A 27267-nucleotide genomic window follows, 5' to 3' on the forward strand; every position below is an offset into this window, starting at 1 on the left:
GTAAATTAAGACTTACTTCAAATAATATGTCAAAGTGATATTACTCATTTTAAAGTCTAATGAAAACTGCTTTCACTGTAGTAAAAACACAGCCATTGTGCCCGTGGCCATATATGATGGCACTTCAGAGCATGCAGAAACAAAAAAGTCAAGCATTTAAAGGAAAGGGAGTGACTAAATCTAACACAGGAATGTGACCTGGCTGTAACCATTGCAGGAATCTATTTTTGGATGGAAGAGTATTTTAGAGAGTATTGGATTTTTAAAACTTATTTTAAATTTGGAAAAGTTGGCTTATTAAAGCACAAAAAAAGCCTGATTTTTTTTTTTTGGATTTTTAAATATTGAATGGAATTTTAATCACTTCCTTTTTTTATTACAAAAGGGTCATAGTCTCAACAAATATCACAACAATGACCCCCCATGCACACAGGAAGCTGCTTTATACCATCAGACCATTGGCCTTTCTAGCTCAGTATTATTGGCACTGACTGGCAATGGCTCTTTAGGGTTTCAGTCAGAGGACACTCCCAGCCTACGTGGAGAAACTGAGGATTGAACCTGGAACCAGCCACCTGCAAAGTAAATGTTTTACTACTGAGCTATAGCTCTTCCCCTCAAGGTCTGCAGCTCAGAAGATGTAGCAACTAGTCTAATGAACAGCTATTCAACAGGAAGGGCTTCTGCTACCCATTGGGGTTAATCATCACCTGCTGCCATCAGTGGCCAGCCAGACACAGGTGCAAACCCTGCCAGATGTGAAGGTGGGAGTAGTTCATCAGGGGGGTTCCAATCCACTCTGTGAAATTAACTGTATCCCAAACAAGCTTCCTTCAACACCTTGGTGTTCACATCAGCCAGACAGTCACAACAGAATTAGTTGAAGAGTCCTTAGCTCTGGAAATGGTTGATAATGAGAGACACCAGCTTAGGTTTGGTGATGGTGGCACCTGACAAAGTCCCGGAGAGAGTCAGAGGCAGTGGTGGTGGGGACAGTGGGGAATGTGGAGGTAGCTGTGTGGGTGAGGCTGCCGCCAAGTCACTGCTGTGGTGGTGGTGCTTCTGGACATAATGACGGTTGTGGCACCTCCTACAGCAGCTGGGAACTGAGCAGCACTTATTGAAGACAAATGAATTCAGTTCCAGTTTGTGAAAGATTTTGAACAAATTGCTTTCAACCCTAGAGTTTAAGGAAATAGTTGCATGTGTGGGATGTTTAGATAAATATGGAAGAAACAAAGAAAGTGTGGAAATGCAAATGTCAAGATTTTTAAAAAGTCAGGTATCTTCTGTAAATCTCAAGTATATTTATGTAGTGGAGGAGCCAGTGACCAATGATATACATTCAACAAGAAGTGGACAAAAAACCCAATCCAGCTAAAGTTGGGCATGATTAAGTCTAACTGAAACCAGTAGAACCAGTTAATAAAAACCAAGTTGACTCCTACTGCTTTCAAAAGACGAGAGTCATGACTTACTGGATCAGGGCCATAGAGTTATAGGAAAGCTTTTAAAATGTTACAATTGGGTTCTAGCTCTTGCAAAAAGATGAAGAAAAACTTATACATCAACTGAATAAATCACTTGTGCTATCCTAAAAAATTTTCTACTAAGTTTTTAAAATTTAGCAGTGTTTCAAGCAAGCAAAACGTTTATCTTAACTGAAAGTGTTACTATATAGTGTACCATATAATTTGCTCCTATCCCCCTCCATGTATTAAATTTATCTTTGTTTGCTGCAGTATAAGATTCCACTTGAAAAATAACTATTATGCAATTTCATGTGTGTTGTGTGTGGGAAGATATCTAGTGCATTGTAGCAACAAAGATAGTGCTTTGAAATGAGCTCACTTTGCATTAATTTCCACTACCTTTTTGACAACTGCAGTTCTTCCATGTATATATTTCTTCATCATTGTTACTATATTTTTAAAAAATGATATCCAATTATGTTATCCAGTTGTGGTGTCCTGATTGTGCAACTGACTTCCACTTGAGCAAATGGGACTTACTGTAAGTCTCCTTCCACCTGCAGCACCGCATGCACCCCCAAAATCTGCTCCAGAGAGTCTTTAGTTCTCTTGGTCTCACAAAGGATCAGCTGAATCGAGTAAATATTAGATTTGTCTTGGACCTAATGAGGTTAATAAAGTTACTTTTACACAATTCTTCTGTATTCCATTTTAAAACTATAAGACTTTGGGGCAACAACAAGAAGACGCCCTGTTTTGTCTCTCCTCCCTCCCCCATATTTTGTTTAACATGCAACTTGCTGAAAGGTATTACAATACTGTGGGGTTTTTTACAGCATAATGTGTTTAAGAAAGTCCTTGCTGAAAAATGGGAGGCCCCATCAAGTATTGGCATCCTTCTGGCTCATGAAGAGACACTTGTTTTTGGACAAACATTTCCCAGATCTCCTGTTTTTTTATTTTAAATTATTGTTTTAAAAACTGTTATTTTCAACTGTTTTAATGGGCTTGTTTATTATAGATTTTACTTATGAATGATTTACTATGGTTGTAGGTAGTTGCATTTTTATAATTTATTTTATTCTTGTTATTTTCCTGTTGGCTTTTTTTGTTTGTGAACCACCTTGTTATTTCTTCTTGAAATGAAAGGCAGTATATAAACTCTTTTAATAATAATAATTTTGAAAAGTAATGGGCCCATCTCCTGGGATAGTCCCTCACGCTATTCTTATTTCTTACACTTGTATCCCAGCTTTTAGCCAAATAAGTTTCCAGTGTGGCTTTTACTAAAATAATGTGTTAAAAGTTAAACACTTAACTAGTTATCATTTCAAATTCTCAATTCTCTACTGAGATATTATGTAGGGGGTCATTATTTGAGACTTATAGAAGAGAAATATTAGGAAGCCAACTGTTAAATGTATCATTTGTGAGATACATTGTGAAGCAAAGCATATGCAGATTAAGAACCAGAAACAAGAACCTTTGCTTTTATGAAGCAAAGGTGATGAAAAGCATTTATTTTTGTAGATGGAGAAGTAAAATGTTCCTCTCTGATCAGTTACAGAGGCATGCTAAGGTGAATTTTAATTATGACTAAATTGTGGTATTACTCTTTCATACCCTGAACATCTGTTCCCTTCAGGAATGATGATTTATGCAGGCTATCAGTAGAGACAGCTTGCTACAGCTTATGTCACGGTTTGTGGGAAGATGGGGTCGTATTTCCAAAAATATCAGCTTTTACATGGATACTAGCCAGTGTGTTATTAAGGTAATAGGGGAAAGGGAGCACGATGTGTTCGCTTTGTATTCTGAAGCCAAATATTGACTTTACCTTTTTTCTTCCAGACCATCTGTTGTTAGTGAAGAATGCAACTTGGACGCTGAATGGCCTAGTCTTTCCTAGAGGTTCCAAGAGAAGAAAAACCAAGCCTGTACTTTCCAAATGTATGAAGAAACTTACAGAGAAGCCCACAGTCAGACTGTTGGTGTTCAGGAACTGTATGGGGCAGGATGGTTATGAGATACCAGCTCCCCCAGACCAAATTGAAAAGGTAAACTTGGCAGAACCCAATTATGTGAAAATGTTTCCCCTATGCCCTTACAGTACTTGTTATTCCACTTAGTTATAAGATTAGAATAGAAATTCAGCTGTAGATTTTGCAACACACATATCATTACACAGATGTCTTTCTGCACTGTGATATTTGGTCTTGATTTTTAATTAGGTCATTATCTTCAGTTGTTCTGCTCTGGAATTTCCCCATTTATGTTCTTGTCATCACTTCAAAATAGATACAGCAGTTCATAATGTGGAGCAGGGTGGATTTATTACTGCCATAGCGCACTCTATAATGTCCTTTGGGTAGAAAAGTTGAATAAATGTATACAGTAATACCTCAGTTAACAAATCCTCCAGGAAAGAAGCTCCTTTTAACAAAGTCTTTTTTGAGTGCGGAGGACAGGTGCACACTCCGACATAATCAGAATGTGGCTCCTTGTCTACTGGATTGCGGCTACTGCAGACAGCTCTCTCACACATGGCTGGAATGGCGCTCCTTGCCAGGTGGCACAGACACCTGTGTAGTAAATAGCATTCAGGCGCATTAGAAGCACTGTTTACTGCAGATGCATCTGCTTGAGTGTAGGGGGGGATGGCACAGAGAGAGAGAGATCAAGCACAGGGTGGTGCTGGAGACTGCCCCTTGGCTGCCTCCTCAAGTGTATGGAGAGAACTGTGCTGAAAGCTTTAGATTGCTATAGCAAGAGGCTACATGATAAAAGAAAAAAGGCAAGGCAGGCATCCCTGAATGCGTTTTGGAAGAAGCCTTCACGTGGTCTGTATGCAAGGCTTACCTGACTTGGTTGTTTCATTTCAGACATGTGTATTGTTTGTTTTGAATAAAAGGTTTGCTGAAATATGTTGAACTGCTCTTCTTTTTTGTGGTATAGGAACCTATCCCTATTCTTTCTGTGTTATTCCTACCTCTGGTACCAAAGTTTCTGTTAAAGAAGTAATGTCCAGGAATGCATGTACTTCTTTAACTGAGGTATTACTGTATAGTTCAAGTTACAGAGCTTTGAAAAAGAGGTATGAGGATCATTGTTTCGACTCTGTCTTAGGAACATAGGAAGTTGTCTGCAATGACTGGCAGTGGCTCTCCAGGATTTCAGACAGGAGTCTCTCCCAACCCTACCTGGAGGTTCCAGGGATTGAACTTGGAACCTTCTGCATGCAAGGCAGATGCTCTACCATTGAGCTATGACCCTTCTTCCAAATATCTACAAGGATTTTATAAGTGCATGTGCTTGGTTTTTCTGTTTGTGTTTACATTTTGGAGGGAGAAAAAGATAAGGAAGACAGATAAATTTGAAGGAATGGTGCAATATGAGATTGGACTGGAGAACAGCAGAAAGGGAATGGAATATGGATATTTAAAGAGAGTGCTGTATGGAACAGCTAAGGCAGCCTTTCCCAACTAGTGGGCCACCAGATGTTGTTGGACCACAATTCCCATCTTTCCTGACCATTGGCAATGCTGGCTGAGGCTGATAGGAGTTGTGGTCCAACAACATCTGGTGGCCCACTAGTTGGGAAAGGCTGAGCTAAGGGAAAGGTAGTTCCTTAGGTCTCATACCTGGGGGGAGGGAAATGAGAGGGATTAGAACCAAACAGAAGCCTAGAACCTTGTGTCTCTTTTCTTCACACAAATTACTTCTTCTTTTCTACCCTTTCCCCTTAGCAATAAGCAAGTATTATATTGTTCATCCCCACCGATCTGATATTTCCATGAAAGAGATAAGATTCCATTGCTGGGACCCAAAAGTTATCCCCCTTCTGTATTCTTTCCTTTCTTGGCTTGACACGTTTCCTTAGTTACTTCACCTGACCATTTACCATGAAGTGACAAAAAAACAAACTCAAATCAGTAAATAATATTTTAAGGCTGAACTGAAAAGGAAAAAAATTGGTAGCAAGCTCCCTTTTAGCAGTGTTTTGGGGTTCACATGAAAAGGGAGACAGAAATTTGCCTATTAAGAATGAGGGCAATGCATTGTGGATTTGTCTTCTGCTTTAGTTGGCTTTGTACTTGGTGATGTTATATAGCCAATTCTGATTGGCTGCTTAACATTCTGTCATCTTCTTATTTATTATGTGATCTCTGATTGGCTGGGATTGCTTGAGGAATGTGGACTCAGTAGAAAAATAATGCTGAAGGAACTGTAGAGAGAGGAAACATTGGCTGTCCACAGCCACAAATAGAGAATGAAGGGTGCATGACAGACCCTACAAAATCACTACTTTCTCTCTAGGAAACAAACTGTGTAGCCATACAGTGTTGAGCAAATATATTTATGCTTTATTCCTCCTTTTTTAAAAAATATTTTAAGTTTTAAGTATTTAGTGAAACTATTTTTGATTTGTGAAGTTTTTAGATATTTGTACCATGAGACTGAACCTTTCTTCAGCAGCAAAGCATATATATAGTATGCATGGAGAAAAAATTGAAGATCTCAAAAATGGTAAGTAGAAATTATACATTCTGCTTTTTTAAAAAAAATGAATGCTGTGAATCAGTTATTGCATATATACATTGTGAGAACATTTGAAGGTAGTTGGAATTACTGTCCCATGTGTTCAACGATAGACATATAATACGTTTATCAATATAAATTCAGTACTAAATAGTATTATTCTACTATGTTAACAAAACTGAGATTCCATACATGAAGTCTCATTTTCTTTGATAATCCATATCATGTGGCTGGAACCTCTAGAGTTTCAATTTTGCTTTTAGTCTGTCTTTTTAAACTCCTTAGGGCTTACTATGGGCTGACACTGGAGGCTACTTCTTTAGGTCCAGAAGAGAATTTGGGCCAGGATACCAGATTAAGGATATAAGGGGAGCTCTGCTGGATCCGACCAAAGGCCCGCCTAGTCCCGCATCCAAGTCTCACAGTGGCCAACCAGATGCTTATGGGAAACTGCGACCCAGACATGAGCACAACAGTACTCTTCCCGCTTGTGTTCCCCAGATTGTGATGAAGCATGTGCAGTAGTGAGCACTGCAAGCAGAATTGTGGATCCCTGTTTGTAGTAACCCTCAGAATGCATATTCTTCAAATTTTGTGTCAGAACTGGCAGTTGGCCTTGGGCAGGAGCTCAACCTTTAGAAGACAAGTTGGGTCACTTGCACTTCCATGCTTTGGAGCATCTCCTTAATGGTCTTGGGCGCTCTAACTAGGCATCAGTTAAAACAGGGTTCAGCTGCACCAGAGAAATAGCTAGCAGTAGATGCTACATTTGTTAAGCAGTGCTGGCACCATTCTTCCTCCTAGGCTTTCCCAACAGGTATAGGGGCTTTACTGCTGATATTTTGCTCCTCATGCTTTTGAAGTCTTAAGCTCTGGGGTACTTATGACCTACTGCTCTCCTGACTTTTTGTGTGGACCCTAATTTTCACCTCCTTCTTCCTCTTCAGGCATAAGATAAGGTTTGGAGAGGGGACCTCCAGTGCCACTCATATGTCTAAACAACTGGCTATTGTATCATAATCATAATGCTGCCCTGGGCTCCTGTTGGGAGGAAGGGCGGGATATAAATCAAATAATAAATAAATAAATAAATAATCATGCAAGTAGTGTTCCAGGATTTTCACAGAATCATAGAATGGAAAGGGAACTTAAAGATAATCTAGTCTAAGCCACTGCAGGAAATCTGCTACAGCAGTACTATAGCTCCTCCCTGCCCCCGCCCGTTATTTTTAGTACTTTGAAGTCTTGCAAATGCCTAGATACATAGAAATACAAATTTAAGATATGCTAAAAATGTATGAATATGTCCCAGGGGGGCAGTTGTATTAGTCTCTTGTAGAAAAATTAGCAGTATAGCGCACCTTCAAGGCTTAATGCGTATATTGTGTCATACATTTTTGTAGGCCAGAGCTAGGGTTGCCAGGTTCCTGGCCTGAGACTGATCCTGTATCTTTAGGAGAAGAGAAAGTCAGCCAAATGAAGGTGTTCTTGCAACCCTGTAATGGGAAAAACCACAAGGTGGAATTCTCCCTTCCCCCTGCACAACTTTTAAAGGTGCAGAAGACCTCTTGGAGGCCGGGCCTGGCAACCAAGAGGTCTTCTGTATCTTTAAAAGTTGTGCAGGGGGGGAGGGAGGACTCCACCTTGTGGTTTTTCTCATTATAGTGTTGCAAGAACACCTGCATCCGGCTGACTTTCTCTTCTCCTAAAGATACAGGATCAGTCTCAGGCCAGGAACCTGGCAACCCTAGCCAGAGCTCACTTTATTATTACCATGATTTGCTCATATTACCCTAATATACTTTTAGTGTGGCAGCATCTATATTCTGGAATTCCTTGCCTATTGATATTAGGCAGTCACTTTCACTGTACTGTTTTCAATGCCTGCTAAAAACATTTTTGGTTAGGCAAACCTACATGTAATATTATGTATATTTGTTTTTTAAAACTGATTTTATTTACGTATTGATAATTCTGCTTTTAACATGTGTTTTTTCTATTTCAATTAATGTTTTCTACCATTTTATGTAAACTACATTCAATATTTTTTTATTAAGCAGTATATAAATCTTGCTAAATGAATAAATTCTAAGATGCAAAAGTAGAATGTATAGTTAACTAGCCTCTGGCAGTCAGATTTCCTGGTGCAGTTAATCATGTTTTACTTTCATTTGACAGAGGTTAATGATGGGTGGCTACTTGTCACAAAGCCATGGAAGCAGTGAGCAGTTTGAGAAGCATAGTGCCACATGTTCTTTTTCAAGTCTTCAGGAGATATTGGTCAAGATTCAGCCAATGTTAATGAAGCTTAAGACCCACAGATTTCAATGGTAGTGTTGGGCACAGGCTCCCATTGAAATTAGTAGGACTTAAGGGCTTGACTGGACTATGCCCATTGTTTTTTTTTCTTACTAAAGACCATCACTTCTGGTGGCTTGCTTGTACTTACTATGATTCCACACACCACTCTGTGCAGTCACTTAACATGTTGCAGTAGCTAGTCACCAGCTAAAAATGTCACTAGTTTCTAGCATACTTAAGACTAGTATAACTCTCTGACTGTTTGCTTTGAGGCTTACATCATGATGGCAGAGTTGTTTTAAAGCTATAGTGTTGAATTATCTTTTTGTTGTCTGAGTTATTCAAATGCACTAATTTTCCAAAGAATGAAAGAGAATCACATAATAAAGTTGAACACTATTTTGACTTTAACAGATAAGGATGTATAAACACCTTTTCTACTTTGACCTCTTCAGACTTTTTCTATAACATAGTATGTACAGTGCTAGAAGTAAGAAAGAGGCATAAAGTCCATTGGAAAACTACCAAATGTCCCTGCAAATGGGTCCTATTCAGAATCAGTAAGCGTATGATGAGTGAATTGGTTTTGAATATCGCCTTTAGATTCCATGCTGTTACAAGGCCAACCCCGAACATGGCAACTTGTATTTCTACACACAGTACCTATTCACTCTCAATTTAACCCAAAAATCTGATGAACTCATTACTCCATACTTGATTTCATGGAACAAGGAGTAGATATAGTTACAAATGATCAATCACAAGCCGTGAACCAAAGCAGCAAGGCGTTAACAATTCACACCATTTTGGTCCACTTGCTGAAGCAGAAGATGTGGCAGCGTATTTAATACACAGCAACTACACTCAGTTTGAGAAAAGACATGACTCATGTTGCAGTTTGGAAAGGAAGGTATTTCATAGGATTTCATGCTTGCTAACAATATGAGTGTCAAAGTACATGAACATCTAAACAATTAACGTAACCAGGTACTCTGTAAAAGCCACTAGGGATACTGAAGTAAAATAAAAAAATGATCCAAGAAATGTTTCTTCCCCAACAAGGCCATGTTCTGTTAGATTGGATTATACAAATCAGCATCTTGTTCTGCAGTATTGTAACACTGCAGACCCCACAGGTATATGCCGTCATTTTAATGGGATCAGTGAAGAAGCAAGGCAGCTGGGAAAGATTGCTTTAAGTACAGCAAGTGTGTGCTTGTCATTCTGCTCAATAGTGGAAAAAATCCAAATTCGGGTAGGCATCAGTATTTAAGAGAATGAATGCTAAAGCATCTCTCATAAGTACCTTGGGGACAATAAGATTTGACATATAACACATAAACAAAAGTACACAACAGCTGTTAGATTAGTTTTGTTTGAGTAAAATACATCAGGATCATTTAAACATAGCATGTGTTCTCTCCATCACTCAGGCTGAGTCTGCAGACCACACTTTTGAATATTGTACACCAAGTGCTGCAAGTCCCAAAGTTGCATTATCATTGCTAAAATAGTATGGGAACAATTCATTCAACTAATTCTGTGCTTGATTACAAACTCCCACCAGTCACACAAAGAACAAAATCTTCAGAACAGTAATTGAAACATATTTGATAAAGACTACTGGGACTTAATATTTCTTTTAAATTTTGCTAGCATCTTAACAATTCATGTAGAATGTTCTACTTCACCATTAAATATTTTTCCAGAAATTTGTTTTGTTTTAAAATACATTTCTGATTAATATTTTCTACTATTGCCCATAAGGACATCCAGAGAGATAGATTCTATCCAGAGGACTGAAAAAGATAAACTTTATGTATTTCGCAGCCGCTGCTTGTGGCTGTTTTTGGGACTCAGGTGCGAAAAGAAGAATAATGAGAATAAAGTGAGTGGCCAACCAGTAGAAGGGGAATTAAAGTTGCTATACCACAGTTTTGAAACTAGATATATCCCAAATAGTTCATAAATAGTTCTTAAGTAAGGCTGAAAGATGTTTTCAGTGCATTTCACAAAGGAATCTATCTCAAAGGGTAATAGCTTATAACATCTGATGTTGCTTCTACTTCACTTTTTTATCTAGCAGAAAAAGCATTTCAGCACCAGTTTACCTATATCATATACGGTTGCATTCAAAGCTTTGTTTGCTTAGTTCTGCTGGCACAACAGGACTTCAATTTCCCCTCCTCTCCCTCCACCCATGCATCCCTAAAATCTGCTCCAGAGGGTCCAATAGGCGATTTTGAGGGTGTGTAGGGGACGGGAGAGGGAGATGAAGTGCTGCTGCACACACAGAAATCCATTGAGCCAATGGAGCTACAGCATTGGATATTGTCCATAGTGGCTCCTCCCACTCCCATCCTATAATTTAACTCTGAGGAAGTACTTTGTGCGGGGGGCGGGGAGGGACCATAAGAGTACCTCCTTTTGTTGGGTTATTCATTCATCCCGTTGTTAAGGCTCAAAGTGGGTTGAAATCTGCCTCCTCCTTGAAGTGACTGTATCAACCATTGTTTTCTTTATTCATATTTTAATTGAGGGAATGGGACATATTATATTGACTTTTATGGCCTTTTATTAAGCCAAAAAGACGAATCAGGACAATTTTCCCTCAGTGCGGATCAACTTTTTTTCTTACAGACAACTAACTTATTTTTCTTCTGAAGTAGAAAGATTCATGTGGGTTCCCCCCCCCACAAACAAACTCTGTAAAAAGGAGTTTCTTCTCAAAACTAGATGTAGTCATCTTCCTATCTACAGAGTGTATGTTTGCATATAATTTTTGGTCATAAAGTAATTTATGTATAGAGTATCAATAACATTTGCATATTCCTACTTTTCTAATATGCAATTGTTAGAACCCATCTTACTGTCTAAACCTGATTTTTGCATCCAGAACAATAACTTGTTTTAGCCTTGAAGGCATAGTTTTGTCAGCTCCCATAAATCAGGGTGATGTAATGAATTTTTCCAATCTGCTTCCACTACTAATGTCAATGTTACCACATCAATTTCATATTTCTTGGAGGCTATTAAAATGTTACTTGGTGTTAGAATTCTACCCTAGGTGAGGTCAGGATCAGACCTTAGGCTTCACACATTTCTGTTCTTAGTATTTCAGGCAGAAGGTAACAAAGGAATTGCAATATCCTGTATTTACATTATCTTGCCAGCTTTGTGAAACAGAGCCTTCCTACATTTATTTAAATGCTGAAGGTTCTATTTCACATGATAAGCAAAACTATGCATTAAATACACACATAATATACACTTTTTATCTTTGACCTATGCAAGGGGACAAGGAGAGACCAGTTGAGCTTGACGTTTACTTCTCATCTTATCCCAGGTAGAATCCCTGGACTATAGCATTTGAACAGTTTTGTTCATGTATTTTGGCAAAGGATAGGCATGCAAGGTCAGTTAGAATGTTAAGTTGTAACTTTAAGTTGCTCTGGCCCAAATATTATTTTAACTTAGAGTACTTTCACTTAAGATAACTTTGTTGAATTAAGTTGAATGAGACAGTTTGCATTTGGTATTCCGAGTTGTTCTACATGGAACAGACCTTTTGGTATAATAGTAGGTAAGTTAAATTTTATAGAGTATAAAAATGTTTAGGGTAATAGATAAAATTAAAATCAATATAAATATTAAACAAAGCAGAATAAGAAGGGATAAAATCATAATTGCTTCAAAAAGAGCAATTAATCAGCAATAGTTTAAAAGGCCTTGCAAAAGAAAAGGTTAATTTTCTGGCTTTAAAAGTCATTTTAGAGTAGCCAGGCAAACCTCTGTGATGAAAATATTCCATAAATGGGATGCCACAACAGAAGGGCCTTTTCCCAGTTGCCTCACCCCAAGGAAGCTACTGATAACAGTGTCAATGCCTGAACCAGATTGATGTGAACATAATTATTGTTCAAGTCCCAAACCATGTAGGCTTTTGAGGTAAGCACTTGCATTCTAACCCTAAATGCAACAATACAGCTACTAGTAGTTAGGGACAAAGAGAGCTATTACAATAGTTATTGTATAGAAATAGAAGAGGACAACAAAAAGAGAAGAACAAGAGCCCTGTTCCAAAAGATTAGAGAAATGAAAGGGAAATTTAAACCAAGAGTAGGTTTGAATAATCAATAGGGGAACGCACTGACTGACTGAGATGAAATAAAAGGAAGATGGAAGCAATACACTGAAGAACTCTATAAAAGAGATGCCAGGATGACAGATTCATTGACGGAGGAACCATATGATGAAGAACCAGAAATTTTAGAATGTGAGGTAAAAGCTGCTCTTAAAATACTTGGAAGAAATAAATCACCAGGAACAGATGGCATACCAGTAGAGTTGCTACAAGCTACTGAGACTGAATCTGTCCAAATGTTGACAAAAATTTGTCAAGAAATATGGAAAACTAAACAATAGCCCACAGACTGGAAGCATTCAATATACATCCCAATTTCAAAGAAAGGGTATCCCAGGGAATGCAGTAATTATCGAACTATTGCCTTAATATGCCATGCAAGTAAAGTAATGCTCAAGATTCTACAACAAAGACTCTTACCATATATGGAGTGAGAAATGCCAGACGTCCAAGCTGGATTTAGAAAGGAAAGAGACACCAGAGATCATATCGCAAACATATGTTGGATAATGGAACGGGCCAAGGAATTTGGGTGTTAGAACAAATTAAACCAGAACTATCACTAGAAGCTGAAATGATGAAACTGAGGTTATTATATTTGGACACATCATGAGAAGACCTGATTCACTAGAAAAGACCATAATGCTGGGAAAAACAGAAGAGAGTAGAAAAAGAGGAAGGCCAAACAAGAGATGGATTGATTCTATAAAGGAAGCCACAGACCTGAACTTACAAGATCTGAACAGGGTGGTTCATGACAGATGCTCATGGAGGTCACTGATTCATAGGCTCACCATAAGTCATAATCGACTTGAAGGCACATAACAACAAGAAGTGGTGTGGTTTAAGTACAGGCACGGTGTTCTTCAACACCCAGCAGGGATGACACCAACTTGAGAGTGGCCTGATCAGCACTGACTGCTGCCCACACGAGCTTACAAGGGGAGCAGTGGGGTGGGTGGCAGCATCACAGAGAGCACTAGAGGGGAAAGATGGCACTACCATGAGGTGTTTGGGGGAAATTAAAGTGGTAGTGACTGCAGGTGCTTCACCCAGTGCTTCTCTTTATGCCCTTTATGCCATAAAAAAATTTTTTTTTAAAGGGAGTCTGCACCAGTAATGGTGAGTCCCAAGCATTTACCCTATCATGCCAGGTGTTGATACCAGGCCAAATGCCCATCCCAGTTAAGCATCCCCACATTCAGATCATTTCAGCAGTCTCACTTGGAGTTTACCAGGGCATGAATAACCATATTTATTCCCTGTCCCTATCCAGCGGATGGAGCAGCTGTCTTATCAAATTTAGCTGGTGAAACAGCATTCCACACCACTGATCAACTGGCTCTCCAGTGACATAGCTGGATCCATGAGGACACCCACTCTGAAACTAATCCTCCAGGAAGAGTGCAATTCATGCACAACACCTCCCTTAAAAGACGAACCAGCCTCCAGCAGTAATTCTATCTTTTCAGGATATGGCTTGAAGGTATTGATCTTCATCCAGTTCATTATTGCTCCCAGACACCAATTTAGCACTTTCACCTCCTCACTTGAATCAGGTGTTGTTGTTAATTATTATTAGATGAACCAATGGTCTGATTCAATATAAGAACTTCAATATAAGGCAGTTGTATATACGTTCAAACCATCCTCCTTTCTCCCTCTCCTTCACATCTGACCATATTTACTTGGAATGGTTCCCATTTCAATACACTTTACTTCCATATGAATGTGTTTAGGATTGAGACTTTAGCCTAAAGCATAGATTGTTAGTACAAAAATAGTAAGCAAAGAACATTGTTTTTGCCTCACACTGCAAAACTTCAAAAAGGTGAAGATTTAAAAGTGTATTAATTATAATGCTGTTAGGAATACATTTTGTATAGTTTGCCTTGAGTGCGTTTTCTTCTCAGTCTATGCTACGGTACAGCTCCTCAAGCATTTATTTGTCAAATCCCTTTTTACTACTACCACATCTTGCCTATCCAGCCAGGATCCATTGAGATCCAGTGTCTTCATCTTTTAGCATCTGTCAACCCAACTAAGCACAGCCTTGCTAATCAGATCAAATGCTCATCTAGTTCAGCACACTGTTCCCTGCAGTGTCCAAAGATGCCTCCGGGAAGTTCACAAGCAGGATGTGAGTGCAATAACCCTCTGATAGTGCCTCTGATACTGGAAGCAGGACATAGCCATCTTGTCTAGTAGCCACTGATCACCTTAACCTACCACAAATACAGGTATGGGTAATGTAACCTCCCCAAGTACTAAATGAAACGAAGAAGGGGAAAATAAAGGTCCTCAGGGATAGTTGGATAGTTTTTGACAGCTTTTGAGAAATAGAGAAGAGGAAAGGAGGGCATTGAGTGGGGAAAGGGTCTTTAGGTCTTTAGGTAGGGCTAGTATGGGAAGTGGAGCAAGCAGTATTATATTTTAGCAATATACTGTTGTGTATTGGGAGAGGGAGAGACCCTTACAATGGGCAGGGAGATAGTCATCACCATTATTATTAAATTTATGTATAGCCACATACAAGGTGCTTTTAAAAGAAGGAGAGGGCCAGCTCCCTGCTTCTGAGAAGTTTGCTGTCTTAACATATATATGCAAAGGAGACATGCTGCCTCCAGAGAAGTTCATATTGGCAAGAGGAAAAAACCCTTTTTCATTTTTAGAGCTCTTTTCAGATCTCCTTAAATTTTTTAAATTCTATTTTAATCCTAGTATTCTATTGCTTTACACCTATGTAGTATTAATATTTTATCAAAGTTGTGAACCACCCAGAGAGCATGGTTATTGGACAGCATATAAATGTGGTAAAATAAATAAAATTAAGAATGACAGTTTGGAGAAATGAAGGGAAGGGGGGTCATGGGTGTTGGCAGGGCTAGTGGGAGATGTGGGTGAAGCCATTGCACATTTTTATTTGAGGAAGACTGGGAGGACTAAGAGGATTCCCAGATCTGTTGACAGTTTGGAGAGCCACAGAGTGTACATGGCCAAGGAGAATGGGGCATGGCCAATAGGAGGGTATGGCTGAGAGAAAAGTCACCTTTCATAACAGACTGGCTGGGCTTCATCGGGGAAAGTGAGGCTACGGGGGGAGGGGTCAGTGTCATGCTGTGAAAGAGGGGCAGGGCCTGAGGAAGACTGGTGTGTGCGTGTTCTCACCTTATCTCCTCACTTCTACATCTTAAACTCCCCTTCCACCCACAGGTTTCCTCCTTTACATCAGTATCAGAAACCCCACTATGCAGCAGAGCACAAGCACAATTTTTTCTGTCTGATCCCTATTTCCTCTTGTGCTTTTGTACCTTGATCATAACACAAAATTTTATTTTGAAGATCTGGCTTCTGGTTGGCTCCCTGCTTGCAAACATGGAGGTTTGGCATCCATGACTTGTTATATGGTTCATGCTGCTCACTTTTGGGGCAAGAGTACAAAGACAACCAAATAAACACCTCTGGCCAGTGGTAACTGAACAGGTTGATTGTGTCATCCCCCCCCAACATTATAATAGAATCTTCTCTGATAAAATGCTTCTCGCGGCTAGGGAACATGAGTGAAAAGGAGTAAAGTTGGTGGTACATGCCAGTTAGATGGAAAAGGAAAAAGGGATTCTGAAAGAGTTGGTCCAGAATTTGCACAACATTCTGTTGCTTTGATATATTTTACAATGGGTCACCAACCATTTTGGACCACAGGCCACATTTCAAATTTTGAGAGAGTGCTGGGGCACCAGTCACAAAATGGCTGCCCTGGAGGCATGGCATAATACAAAATGGCTGCTGAGTGGCATGGCATAACACAAAATTGGAGAGTAGTAATTGTGAAGCTTTTCCTATAATTGTATTTCCATAATAGAAAAGGACCTATTGAATTTCTGCCTTCCATAGACCTGTTAAAGGCACAAAAACCCTATTTTCTCCCAATGTCAACCCTAAACCAAAGCCTAGGTTGCCATGGTACCCACTTACCTAGTAATAAGCCCCAATGAACGCAAAGAGAATTACTTCTGAGTAGACATGTATACCATTGTACGGTGTTAACTATACAGTGAGTTCTTTTTTTTTTTTCAATTAATTTTTATTCAAATTTTCAAAACCAAAACAATACAAAAAGAAAAAACACAAATCAATAACTAATACAATAAAAAAAGAAAAAAATATTAAAATATTGACTTCCGATTTGTCGTAGTTCAGCTATAAGTCTATAATATATAACAAGCCTGTCTCTTAATAGATTATAAAATCACCTTCCTCCAGCAGTTATCTTAATTGGTATCAAATCTCATTAACATCATATCATTTTATTCTTCCACAAAAAGTCAAAGAGAAGTTTCCAATCCTTGAGATATATGTCCATCAATTTTTTTTCTAGATAAACATGTCAATTAATCCAACTCATCAAGTCTACTAAGTCCAGTAATTTCAAATCGCTCTTCTTCCATTATCCGTGTTGGTTCCATCTTCCATCTTTACGCACCCAATAATCTTGCTGTCATAGTCATATAATAAGAGTCTGATAGGAATTTCCTTTTTCACAGATATTTCCTTGCCATCAATTCCGAACATATCACTGAAGTATTGTTGCAAAGCCGCATCTCTGTTCCTCTTTTTTACAGAATACACTAGCACATCTCTTGAAGATTTTTCCATTGACACAAAACAGGGATTAATTCTGTTAACTTTCTCCATTTCAAGTTCCATCAAATCCTTCCAGTCCAGGAATTTTTTCGAACCGATAATATCTTTATCTCCAATCTCTTCATCAATTCCTTCAGGGACAGCGCTGAGTTCCAAACCGTAATATTTGTCTCCAGGATCCATCACAGCCAGGAAATCCAAATCTTTTTCCAGGTCCATATTTAATCCAATCTCCATAGTTTGAACCTTGCCTTTAATTTTTCTTTCATCCTTTTTTGGTTTTCCAGATCTATCTTTATTCTCCTTTCTCATAGAATCCTGAATTTCTTTCAGCTCCTGTCTCATTTCGTCAAATTCAATTCTCAACGCTTGACTATTATTTCTCAGTTCTTGTTTTATTGACTTAATCCCATTCATTATTTTCTGAAACATATCTAAAGATAAAGTCCCTTCTTGTACATCCATGATCTTCTTAATTGTCATTCTTAAAACCAAAGGAACAAAACTCCTTCAATTTTCAATGTCCCAAGCAAAGAGCAATTTATTTCTTTATCCAGTTACAAAGGAGTTAATCTTTCAAACCAACTGACGTCACACTCTAGACAGCCCTTATCTCTTATATGCCCAGAAGTGCAAAAACAGCTTTAGTTCACAGCGTCCAAATAACTAGTAGCAGAAAGAATGAGCAGATTCGTCAAAAAAAAAGTAGACCAGAAAAAATAGTCCCAGACATATATTACACAAAAGTCTTATAAATCAAAAAGTTTTTCTTTTCTTTTCCAATCAGAAACCCCTCATCCGTTGTAATCTTTATAATGCTAATTTCCATGTCAGCTTTTTGCAATAAAAAAAAGATAGGCTATTTTTATTTTCTTCCCCCTTAGTTCCGTGAGTAAAAGAGAAATTTTTGACTCACCCAGGTTTTCTTAATTGCTGGTTCTTTGACAAATCTCTTTAGCTGTATAGATAACAAAATAATGAGCGTAGACAGGAGAATGCTTGCCTGTTAGACCGTTTTTCTTTGAAGAAAAAAAAATGGCTCACTTATTCAGCTGAGCTAGCTAGAAATCCTAGCTCCGTCCGAGCTGCTGGAAGACCTTCTTTCACAGACAATTCTGACGAATTCCAGTCTCCAACAAACACAACAAAGCTGTGTGGGAAATCTCACGTTTCTTCCTTATCCGGAAGAAATTATCCCCAGTCAAAAAAACCCCTTCTGACTGGATTTAAAACTGAAAAAGTTTCATCCAAGACGGGAGCCCGTCTCAGAGGCTGCACAGGCGGAGGGATCCTCCTGGGAAGTCAACTATACAGTGGGTTCTTAATGAGTCACTGGACTTTAGCTCATGCAAAGCAGGAGACATGCCTAAGCCTCTTTGCAAAATTTTCACATTTCCCTTTTTCAGGGGGGGGGATTCACCCACACTTATTGTGTTTTTGCAGAAAACAACTTCTAGGTACTACTTGATCTCAGGCATACCCAGCACTGGAGATATGCATTCCAGCTGCTAGGGAAAAAGGAATGACAAGTAATGGAGATTCCAAGGACTAGGAAAAAAGACAGAAACAGAAAAAGTGCTCCCTAAGAGGGAGGGCAAAACAGCAGCTCTTTAGGAGCCCAGGGATTCCTATTGCTAAACAACTCACTTGTCAGTTACAGTTTTGACTTCACTCATTGTCTAATAACACTGACAGGCAGGAGCAGCCAGGCTGGCTAATTTCAAATTGCTTAGATGGGTACCTGCACATTTTGCTCCATAACCTTCTTTCTAGGAGGACTAGAGGCTTTCCCCCCAAAAAAGCTCAGATTCTGTGCTGCCTGCTGGGAGTGCCACTGGAGGCAGGTGATGGGTTGCCAACCCCTGTTTAGAGGATATTTACAGCAATTAGTAACTAGATCAAGATCAGTTACTGAATCAATGATAAAGAATTCTTAAGTAATCTAGAGTGCAGCGTCCCTCTTCCCCACACACTTAGAATGAAGGGATACTATGTGAGCATATGCAGAGTACTTTTCACTTACCATCATGAAACTGCACATTTCATTTCTACCACACACATTTATAGTTAAGAGGGTTTAAAAAGTGATTACTTCTCTCTCTCTCTCTCACGTGTGTGTGTGCACGCGCGCACACACACACACTTCTCTAATTAGAAATTAAGTACTTAACCCATCCCCCTGTATTGCCCGCAAACCACAATCACAGAATGCAGGCATTCTGTTCTCTTTCAAACATGAATTCACTCTTACTCCGCCTCTCACCTTCCTTCCAGCAACTCTTCACACAGCTAGATTCTCCTCTCCAACTCTTTCTCCCTGCCCGTTTCTAGTTATAGGCAGCCTCTGCATCTCCTTGTCTTCTCTGGGCTTTGTTGCGTGAAGACTCACCACGGTTCAGGGCTTATCCATGTGGAAGCAAAACATCATATTAAAGATGCTGCTTTTACCTCTGTTTTCTGTTTGCACAGTCCACATAGGAGGCTCAAAGCCATGCAAATTAAAAGGGACTGTAAGTAGCACCAGACCCACACTAAAGCTCTGTGTGAACCAGCCCTCAGTCTAGGATAGCCTTTCCCAACCTTTGGGTTCCCAGTTGTTATTGGACAAAACTCCCATCAGCCCCAGCCAGCATGGCCAATGCTCAGGAATGATGGGAATTCTAGGAGTTCCCAGCTGAATCAGGTTAGTTGGAGGGTAAGCATTTGTGCTTCACAGAATTCTCCTGCTTCATTTCTATCCCCTTAGCCCCATTTCCCCACAATTTCTAGTTCTTCTCTGTTCCCTACTTTTGCATTCCAGTCCCCCATGATTATCAGAGCATCTGTGATCAATTTCTTCCTGTACTTCTGCTTAAAATCTCTCCATTTCCTCTTTTTCTGTGTTTCCCGTTGGAGCATAGCCTTGTATGATGGTTATGCTGATAGGTTTCCTGTTAAGTCTCATTTATATCACTCACTCAGACCTTGCGTTATTACATCTAATTGCTTTTGCTACATCACTTCTCACTATTAGAGCAACCCCACTTCTTCTTAATTTCTCATTTCCTGCATAAAATATTTTGTAGTTGCCTGATTAAAAGTGTCCCATTCCTATCCATTTTAATTCACTCATGCCAAGTATTGTAATGTTGATGCGTTCCATTTCTTGCTTGACAATTTATAACTTTCCCTGGTTCATGCTTCTCACATTCCATGTTCCTGTTGTGTATGTTGTACAACTCCAGATTCTCCTTTTGCATCTGTGTGCATCAGCTTCTGAGCTTCCTTTTGGCTTTGACCCGGTTGCGTCATTAGTCACAGTGCTACTCATACTTGTCCATTGTTCTTTCCCAGTAGCTCGCTGAGTGGCATCTGACCTGGGTGTCTCATCTTCTAGCACTATCTCATGTTGCATTTTGGATAATCTATTCAAAGGGTTTTCATGGTAAAAGATATTCAGAGGTGGTTTACCATTGCTTTCATCTGAGTTTGGATGCATCCTAGTCTGGTGTCTCAGCTTTGACTATTCTGCCTTGAGTGCCCCTGCTAGGAGTCTATCCTCTTGGTTTAGACTCCTGACGGCATTGCTGTCAGTTTCTTTGACACTCTCAAATCCCCTCACCATGTTAAGGTGTACAACCCAAAACTCTGTACACATGGACATCACCAAATGGTGAATACAGGAATCAAATTGATTATATAATTGGAAGCAAAAGATGGATAAGTTCCATATTTTCTGCAAAAACAAGACCAGGAGCAGACTGCGGTACAGATCATGAACTGGTATTATCAAAAATCAGAGTAAAGCTAAAGAAGAACAAAGCAATCATAATGGCAAAATACAATTTAAATAACATCCCATAAGAATTTAAAGATCAAATAAGGAACAGATTTGAGGCTTTCAACCTAGCTCATAGAGAACTAGAAGAACTATGGAGTGAAGTCAGAGACATTATCAGGGAAGAATGCAAAAAGACAATACCTCTAATTAAAAAGAGAGATAGACCTCAATGGATGACTGATGAAACTCTTAAAATGGTTACAGATAGAAGGAAAGCAAAAGCAAAAGGAGAGAGAAACATGGTTAGAACCTTAAATGCAATAATATAGCAACTAGTATGTAGGGACAAAGGGAACTACTACAATAATTATTGTACAGAAATAGAAGAGGGTAATAAAAAAAAAGGAGAACAAGAGCCCTATTCCAAAAGACTAGAGAAATTAAAGGGAAACTCAAACCAAGAGTAGAGATGTTGAACCAACAGGGGAACATACTGACTGACCGAGATGAAATAAAAGGAAGATGGAAGCAATACACTGAATAATTATACAAAAGAGATGCCAGGATGACAGATTCATTCATGGAGGAACTGTATGATGAAGAACTAGAAATTTTAGAATGTGCGGTGAAAGCTGTTCTTAAAATACTTGGAAGAAACAAACCACCAGGAACAGATGGCATACCAATAGAGTTGCTACAAGCTACTGAGACTGAATCTGTCCAAATTTTGACAAAAATCTGTCAAGAAATATGGAAAACAAAACAACGGCTCACAGACTGGAAGCGTTCAATATACATCCCAATTCCAAAGAACGGGGATCCCAGGGAATGCAGTAATTATTGAACTATTGCAGTGGTGTACCTAGCATATTTGACACCCGGAGTGGATCATTTTTAACACCCCTCCTCTTAATACTCCCCTCCCACCAAGACCCTCTGCAATTTTGAAGTGGTCCTTCGGAGGAATGGTTTGGGAACCCCTGCATTAGTTTTTGTTTTCCCCATGAACTACAAACAGATACGTTTAAAAGTGGAAACATTTGACTCCTCTCTACTGGCATTCCCACAGTAACAACCTCAATGTGATTCCTGCTGCCAACCTCAAAACTGTCTTGGAATTTATTTAACACGCTCCCAACCCCCTTAAACCATGCACTATTTTATTTGCTTATATAATGGCATCACTGTGCCTAGTGCTTTACAGGGTACAAGAAGAGAGGTCCCTGCCCCCAGGAGCTTCCAGTCCGTGGAGGGTTACTTACAGCAGGGCACGGGAACTTGCAGGGGGGAGATTGGCAAACCATGAAGAGCGAAAGCACTCTGAACTTGCTCAGCCTCAGAGGTGCCTCTTTCAAACGGGAGGACACTCACCAGCATTGTTGATGAGAAGAAGCCGCTGGAGCTGGCCAACCCCACCACGGAGCGCCCGCCTGGCCTAGAACACACACTGCAGCCCCTCGTCCGAGGCCAGGTCGGCAGGCAGGTCCTGCACGCGCAGTGCTGGGCAGGCGGCATGCAGCTCACCCTTCAGCTCACCCAGGGCACCGGCTGAGTGCGCCACCAGCAGCAGGGCCAAGCCAGGTGCCAGCTGTGGGGCCAGCAGGTATGCCAGCAAGCCCCATGAGGCGCCCGTCATGATGCACACAGCTTGGCCCAGGCCACCACCACCCAGCTCGGCCTCCATAGCTGCACGTCCAGCTTCATAATGAACACTCCATCTTGCACCCCCTTATTGACTGCACCTGGGGTGGGCCAGCCCCCTGCCCCCTTGGTACGCCACTGCTATTGCCTTAATATGCCATGCAAGTAAAGTAATGTTCAAGGTTTTACAACAAAGGCTCTTACCATATACAGTAGGGCCCCACTCATACAGCGGGTTACGTTCCGGACCCCCACTGTAAAGCAAAAACCAGTGTAAAGCGGAACATATTGAAGATAATGGTGCGCGTTGCGCGAAAATGATGCAAAAATGGCACGCGACGAGCAAAATCCACTGTAAAAGAGGAACAAGCGCTGTAAGAGCGGGGCTTTTCTGCAATTGACAACCGCTGTATTAGTGGAACGCTGTAAAGTGGGGCCCTACTGTATGGAGCTGTTGGTACAGCTTGAGGACGTTGACAAGGTGCTTGGACTGGTGCGTGCGACCACTTCTAGGTTGGATCCTTGCCCTTCTTGGCTAATAAAAGCTAGCAGGACTGGAACAGCCGGCTGGGCCAGGGCGGTGATTAACGCTTCTTTGCGGGAGGGAGTGGTCCCTGGCCTCTTGAAAGAGGCGACAGTAAGACCACTCCTGAAGAAACCGTCCCTGGACCCGGAAAACTTTAACAACTATAGGCCGGTAGCTAATGTCCCATTCCTGGGCAAGGTCCTGGAACGAGTGGTTGCCAACCAGCTCCAGACACTCTTGGATGAAACCGATTATCTGGATCCATTTCAGTCGGGCTTTAGGCCCGGTTTTGGCATGGAGACAACCTTGGTCGCCCTGTACGATGACCTTTGTCGGGAGACAGACGGGGAGTGTGACCCTGCTGATTCCCCTTGATCTCTCAGCGGCTTTTGATACCATCGACCATGGTATCCTTCTGGGACGACTCACTGATTTGGGAGTGGGCAGTACTGCGTGGCAGTGGTTCTGCTCCTACTTGGCGGGCTGTCTCCAGAGGGTAGTGCTTGGGGAACATTGCTCGGCACCCTGGGACCTCCAATATGGGGTTCCGCAGTGGTCAGTTCTGTCCCCCATGCTTTTTAATATCTATATGAAGCCACTGGGTGCGGTCATCAGGAGTTTTGGAGTACGTTGCCATCAGTATGCTGATGACACGCAACTCTATTTCTCCTTTTCATCTTTTTCAGGTGAGTCTGTCGACATGCTGAATCGATGTCTGGCTGCGACAATGGACTGGATGAGAGCTAACAAACTGAGGCTTAATCCAGACAAGACTGAGATGCTGCTGGTGGGTGGTTCTCCTGACCAGATGGTGGATGTTCGACCTGTTCTGGATGGGGTTGCACTCCCCCTGAATGCTCAGATTCATAGCTTGGGAGTTCTTTTAGATCCATCCCTGTCGCTGGAGGCTCAGATAGCCTTGGTGGCATGGGGTGCTTTTTACCAACTTCGGCTGGTGGCCCAGCTACGTCCCTATCTGGACAGAGAGAGCCTCGCTTCAGTAGTTCATGCGCTGGTAACCTTGAAATTAGATTACTGCAATGCGCTGTACGTGGGGCTGCCTTTGAAGACGGTTCGGAAACTGCAGCTTGTGCAGAATGCAGCGGCCAGATTGTTAACGGGGACCAGATGGTCCGACCATATAACACCTATTCTGGCCCGCTTGCATTGGCTGCCTATATGTTTCCGGGCCCGGTTCAAAGTGCTGGTTTTAACCTACAAAGCCTTATACGGCACAGGACCACGATACCTGTTGGAACGCCTCCCCCGATATGAAACTGCCCGTACACTACGCTCAACATCGAAGACCCTCCTCCGAGTGCCTACTCATAGGGAAGCTCGGAGGGCGGCAACACGAAAAAGGGTTTTTTCAGTGGTGGCCCCTGAATTGTGGAACACCCTCCCAGAGGAGATACGCCTGGCGCCAACGTTACTATCGTTTCAGCGCCAGGTTAAAACTTTCCTCTTCGCCCAGGCATTTTAATTATTTTAATCATGTTGTATATACTGGAAGTGTTTTAATTCTTAATATTTTGTATTTTTAAATTGTGTTTTTATATTGTATATGCTTATGTATTTCTAATGTTGTTCTTGTTCTTGTGAACCGCCCAGAGAGCTTCGGCTATGGGGCGGTCTATAAGTTTAATGAAATAAATAAATAAATAAAATGCCAGATGTCCAAGCTGGATTTAGAAAGGGAAGAGGTACCAGAGATCATATTGCAAACATACGTTGGATAATGGAACAGACCAAGGAATTTCAGAAGAAAATCACCCTGTGCTTTATAGATTACTGAAAAGCTTTGATTGTGTAGATCACAAAAAACTATGGAATGCTTCAAATAAATGGGGGTGCCACATCATCTAATAGTCCTGATGCACAACCTATACTCTGAACAAGAGGCTACTGTAATATGGAGAATATGGAGAAATGGATTGGTTCCCAATCGGAAAGGGTGTGAGACAGGGGTGTATTTCATCACCCTACTTGTTTAATCTATATGCAGAACATATACGGGAAGCCGGGTTTGGATCAAAATGAAGGACGTGTGAAAAGAGGAAGGAGAAATGTAGATAATTTAAGATATGCAGACAATACCATACTACTAGCAGAAACTAATAATGATCTGAATCGAATGCTGATGAACGTTAAAGAGGAAAGTACAAAAGCAGGACTACAGCTGAACACCAAGAAGACTAAAGTAATGACAACAGAAGATTTGCGTAACTTTAAAGTTGACAATAAGGACATTGAACTTGTCAAGGGTTATAAATACATTGACACAGTCATTAACCAAAATGGAGACAATAGTCAAGAAATCAGAAGAAGGCTAGGACTAGGGAGGGCAGCGATGACAGAACTAGAAAAGATCCTCCAATGCAAAGATATATCACTGAACGCCAAAGTCAAGATCATTCAGACCATGGTATTCCCTATCTATATGTATGAATGTGAAAGTTGGACAGTGAAAAAAGTGGATAAGAGAAGAATCAACTCATTTGAAATGTGGTGTTGGACAGGAGTTTTGTGGATACCATAGACTGCGAAAAAGGCAAACAATTGGTTGTCAGAACAAATTAAACCAGAACTATCACTAGAAGCTAAAAAGATAAAACAGAGGTTATCTTATCATACTTTGGACATATAATGAGAAGACATGATTCACTAGAAAAGACAATAATGCTGGGAAAAACAGAAGGAAGGGAAAAAAGAGGAAGACCAAACAAGAGATGAATTGACCATAAAGGAAGCCACAGACCTGAACTTACAAGAACTGAACAGGGTGGTTTACAACAGATGCTATTGGAAGTCTCTGGTTCATAGGGTCGCCATAAGTCATGATCGACTTGAATGCACATAACACACACACACAAACATTTGTACTACGCAAACTGGATTTACAAAAAGGCCCTTTAGGTGGCAGCACACTTGTGGTGTTGCTGCACACTGATCCTTCATTTGACTTGTTTCTTGGAAAATAGTTTTTATTAGAATAAGAGCAGTCCATCCACTCCTAATTTATGAGCACATAGGTCAATAAAGTGCAATTAACTTTCTTTATAGTCTTGAATTAATTATCTGCTAGTATCTGTTATGACATGGAGCAAAAGAGAAAATAAACAAATTTTGGCTTGAGGATTTCCTAATAATAATGCATATGAGATTGTACAGCACTATGAAGTTAACACAAGCAGTATTAAGAGGCATTTTGGCAGTTTACTAGTGTAAATACATGTGTCTGCCATTTACAAAGATATGTCTGTTTTCCAAACTTCTGGTTGGAAATGATGACAGAAGATAAAATATAGGCTGTCACGCAATACCTTACATGAAACATGCATGCTCTCTTCCCCAGATATATTTGTTTGGGAACTTACTTGTTTTGAACGCAAAGAATAAAAAAGCAGATTATGATAACATTTCTTTATACAACTGTTATCTATATTTTAATAATTATCAGCTGCATAAAATGTTTGATGTATAAACATATACACTCATTGACAGGAAGCTATGCTCTGAAACATCATGGAGCTTGCAATTTTATCAGGACAATGCCAGTAGATTTCAGCAAGGGTGGTTCCAACTCATCTGTGATAAATGAGAAGATAAGGCAATCAGTGCACACCATGACACTCTGTGCAGCTAGTTAGACACACTTCAAAACTGTTCAGGTGTGCTCACAAGGCTTATGAGTCTTATATGGGGGAGTCTTGATATAAATACACCCTTCATGGTGGCCACTCGAAATGCAGGATCTGTTTTTCTAAGACTTAACCCAGGTCAGATATAAATAATAGATGTTAAGAGTTGTGGATCTGGGGATGCATTTCAGATAGTGTGCTTCAGCTGGGTCAAAAGAATGTCTCCTTTTTTCCCCTTTTCCTTCCCTCATAGTTCCTCTGCTTGACAAATGCCTGCAAAATTCCATCACACCTTTGCGGGGACCTGTTTGGGTCTCTAAAGGAGAAGGTTTCAGCCCCTCTGGAGCGAAGATGTATATCCAAGGAGTACTGTTGGCCTTGCACCAGCGATTAAAGTCTGCAAAAAACTACTGTGATCAGGTGAGTTATCCCACGTCTTTAAACAGCTGCTTTTTCTTGTTCATTATTAAATGTACTAGTTGTGGTAAGGCTGTGATTGGCATTGTGTCATAAGGAAGCATGACATGTATTACATGAGCTCTTGTACTCAATAGGTAGATGAAATGTTTCTCCTATAGTTTCAAAGCCAACAATAGTGA

The 27267-nt window shown here is 40.3% G+C and overlaps 1 protein-coding gene across 1 annotated transcript in view; it reads left to right on the forward strand.

Moving 5' to 3' along the window:
• DCDC1 (doublecortin domain containing 1) overlaps positions 1 to 27267 on the forward strand; it is a 574603-nt gene that overhangs the window by 76187 nt on the left and 471149 nt on the right. Inside the window, 3 exon segments of the mRNA XM_061610560.1 lie at positions 3324 to 3529; positions 5906 to 5999; positions 26922 to 27088. Coding sequence (XP_061466544.1) covers positions 3324 to 3529; positions 5906 to 5999; positions 26922 to 27088 — 467 coding nt within the window.

The sequence above is a fragment of the Rhineura floridana genome, chromosome 2 (genome assembly GCF_030035675.1).
Source record: "Rhineura floridana isolate rRhiFlo1 chromosome 2, rRhiFlo1.hap2, whole genome shotgun sequence".
Classification (NCBI taxonomy): domain Eukaryota; kingdom Metazoa; phylum Chordata; class Lepidosauria; order Squamata; family Rhineuridae; genus Rhineura; species Rhineura floridana.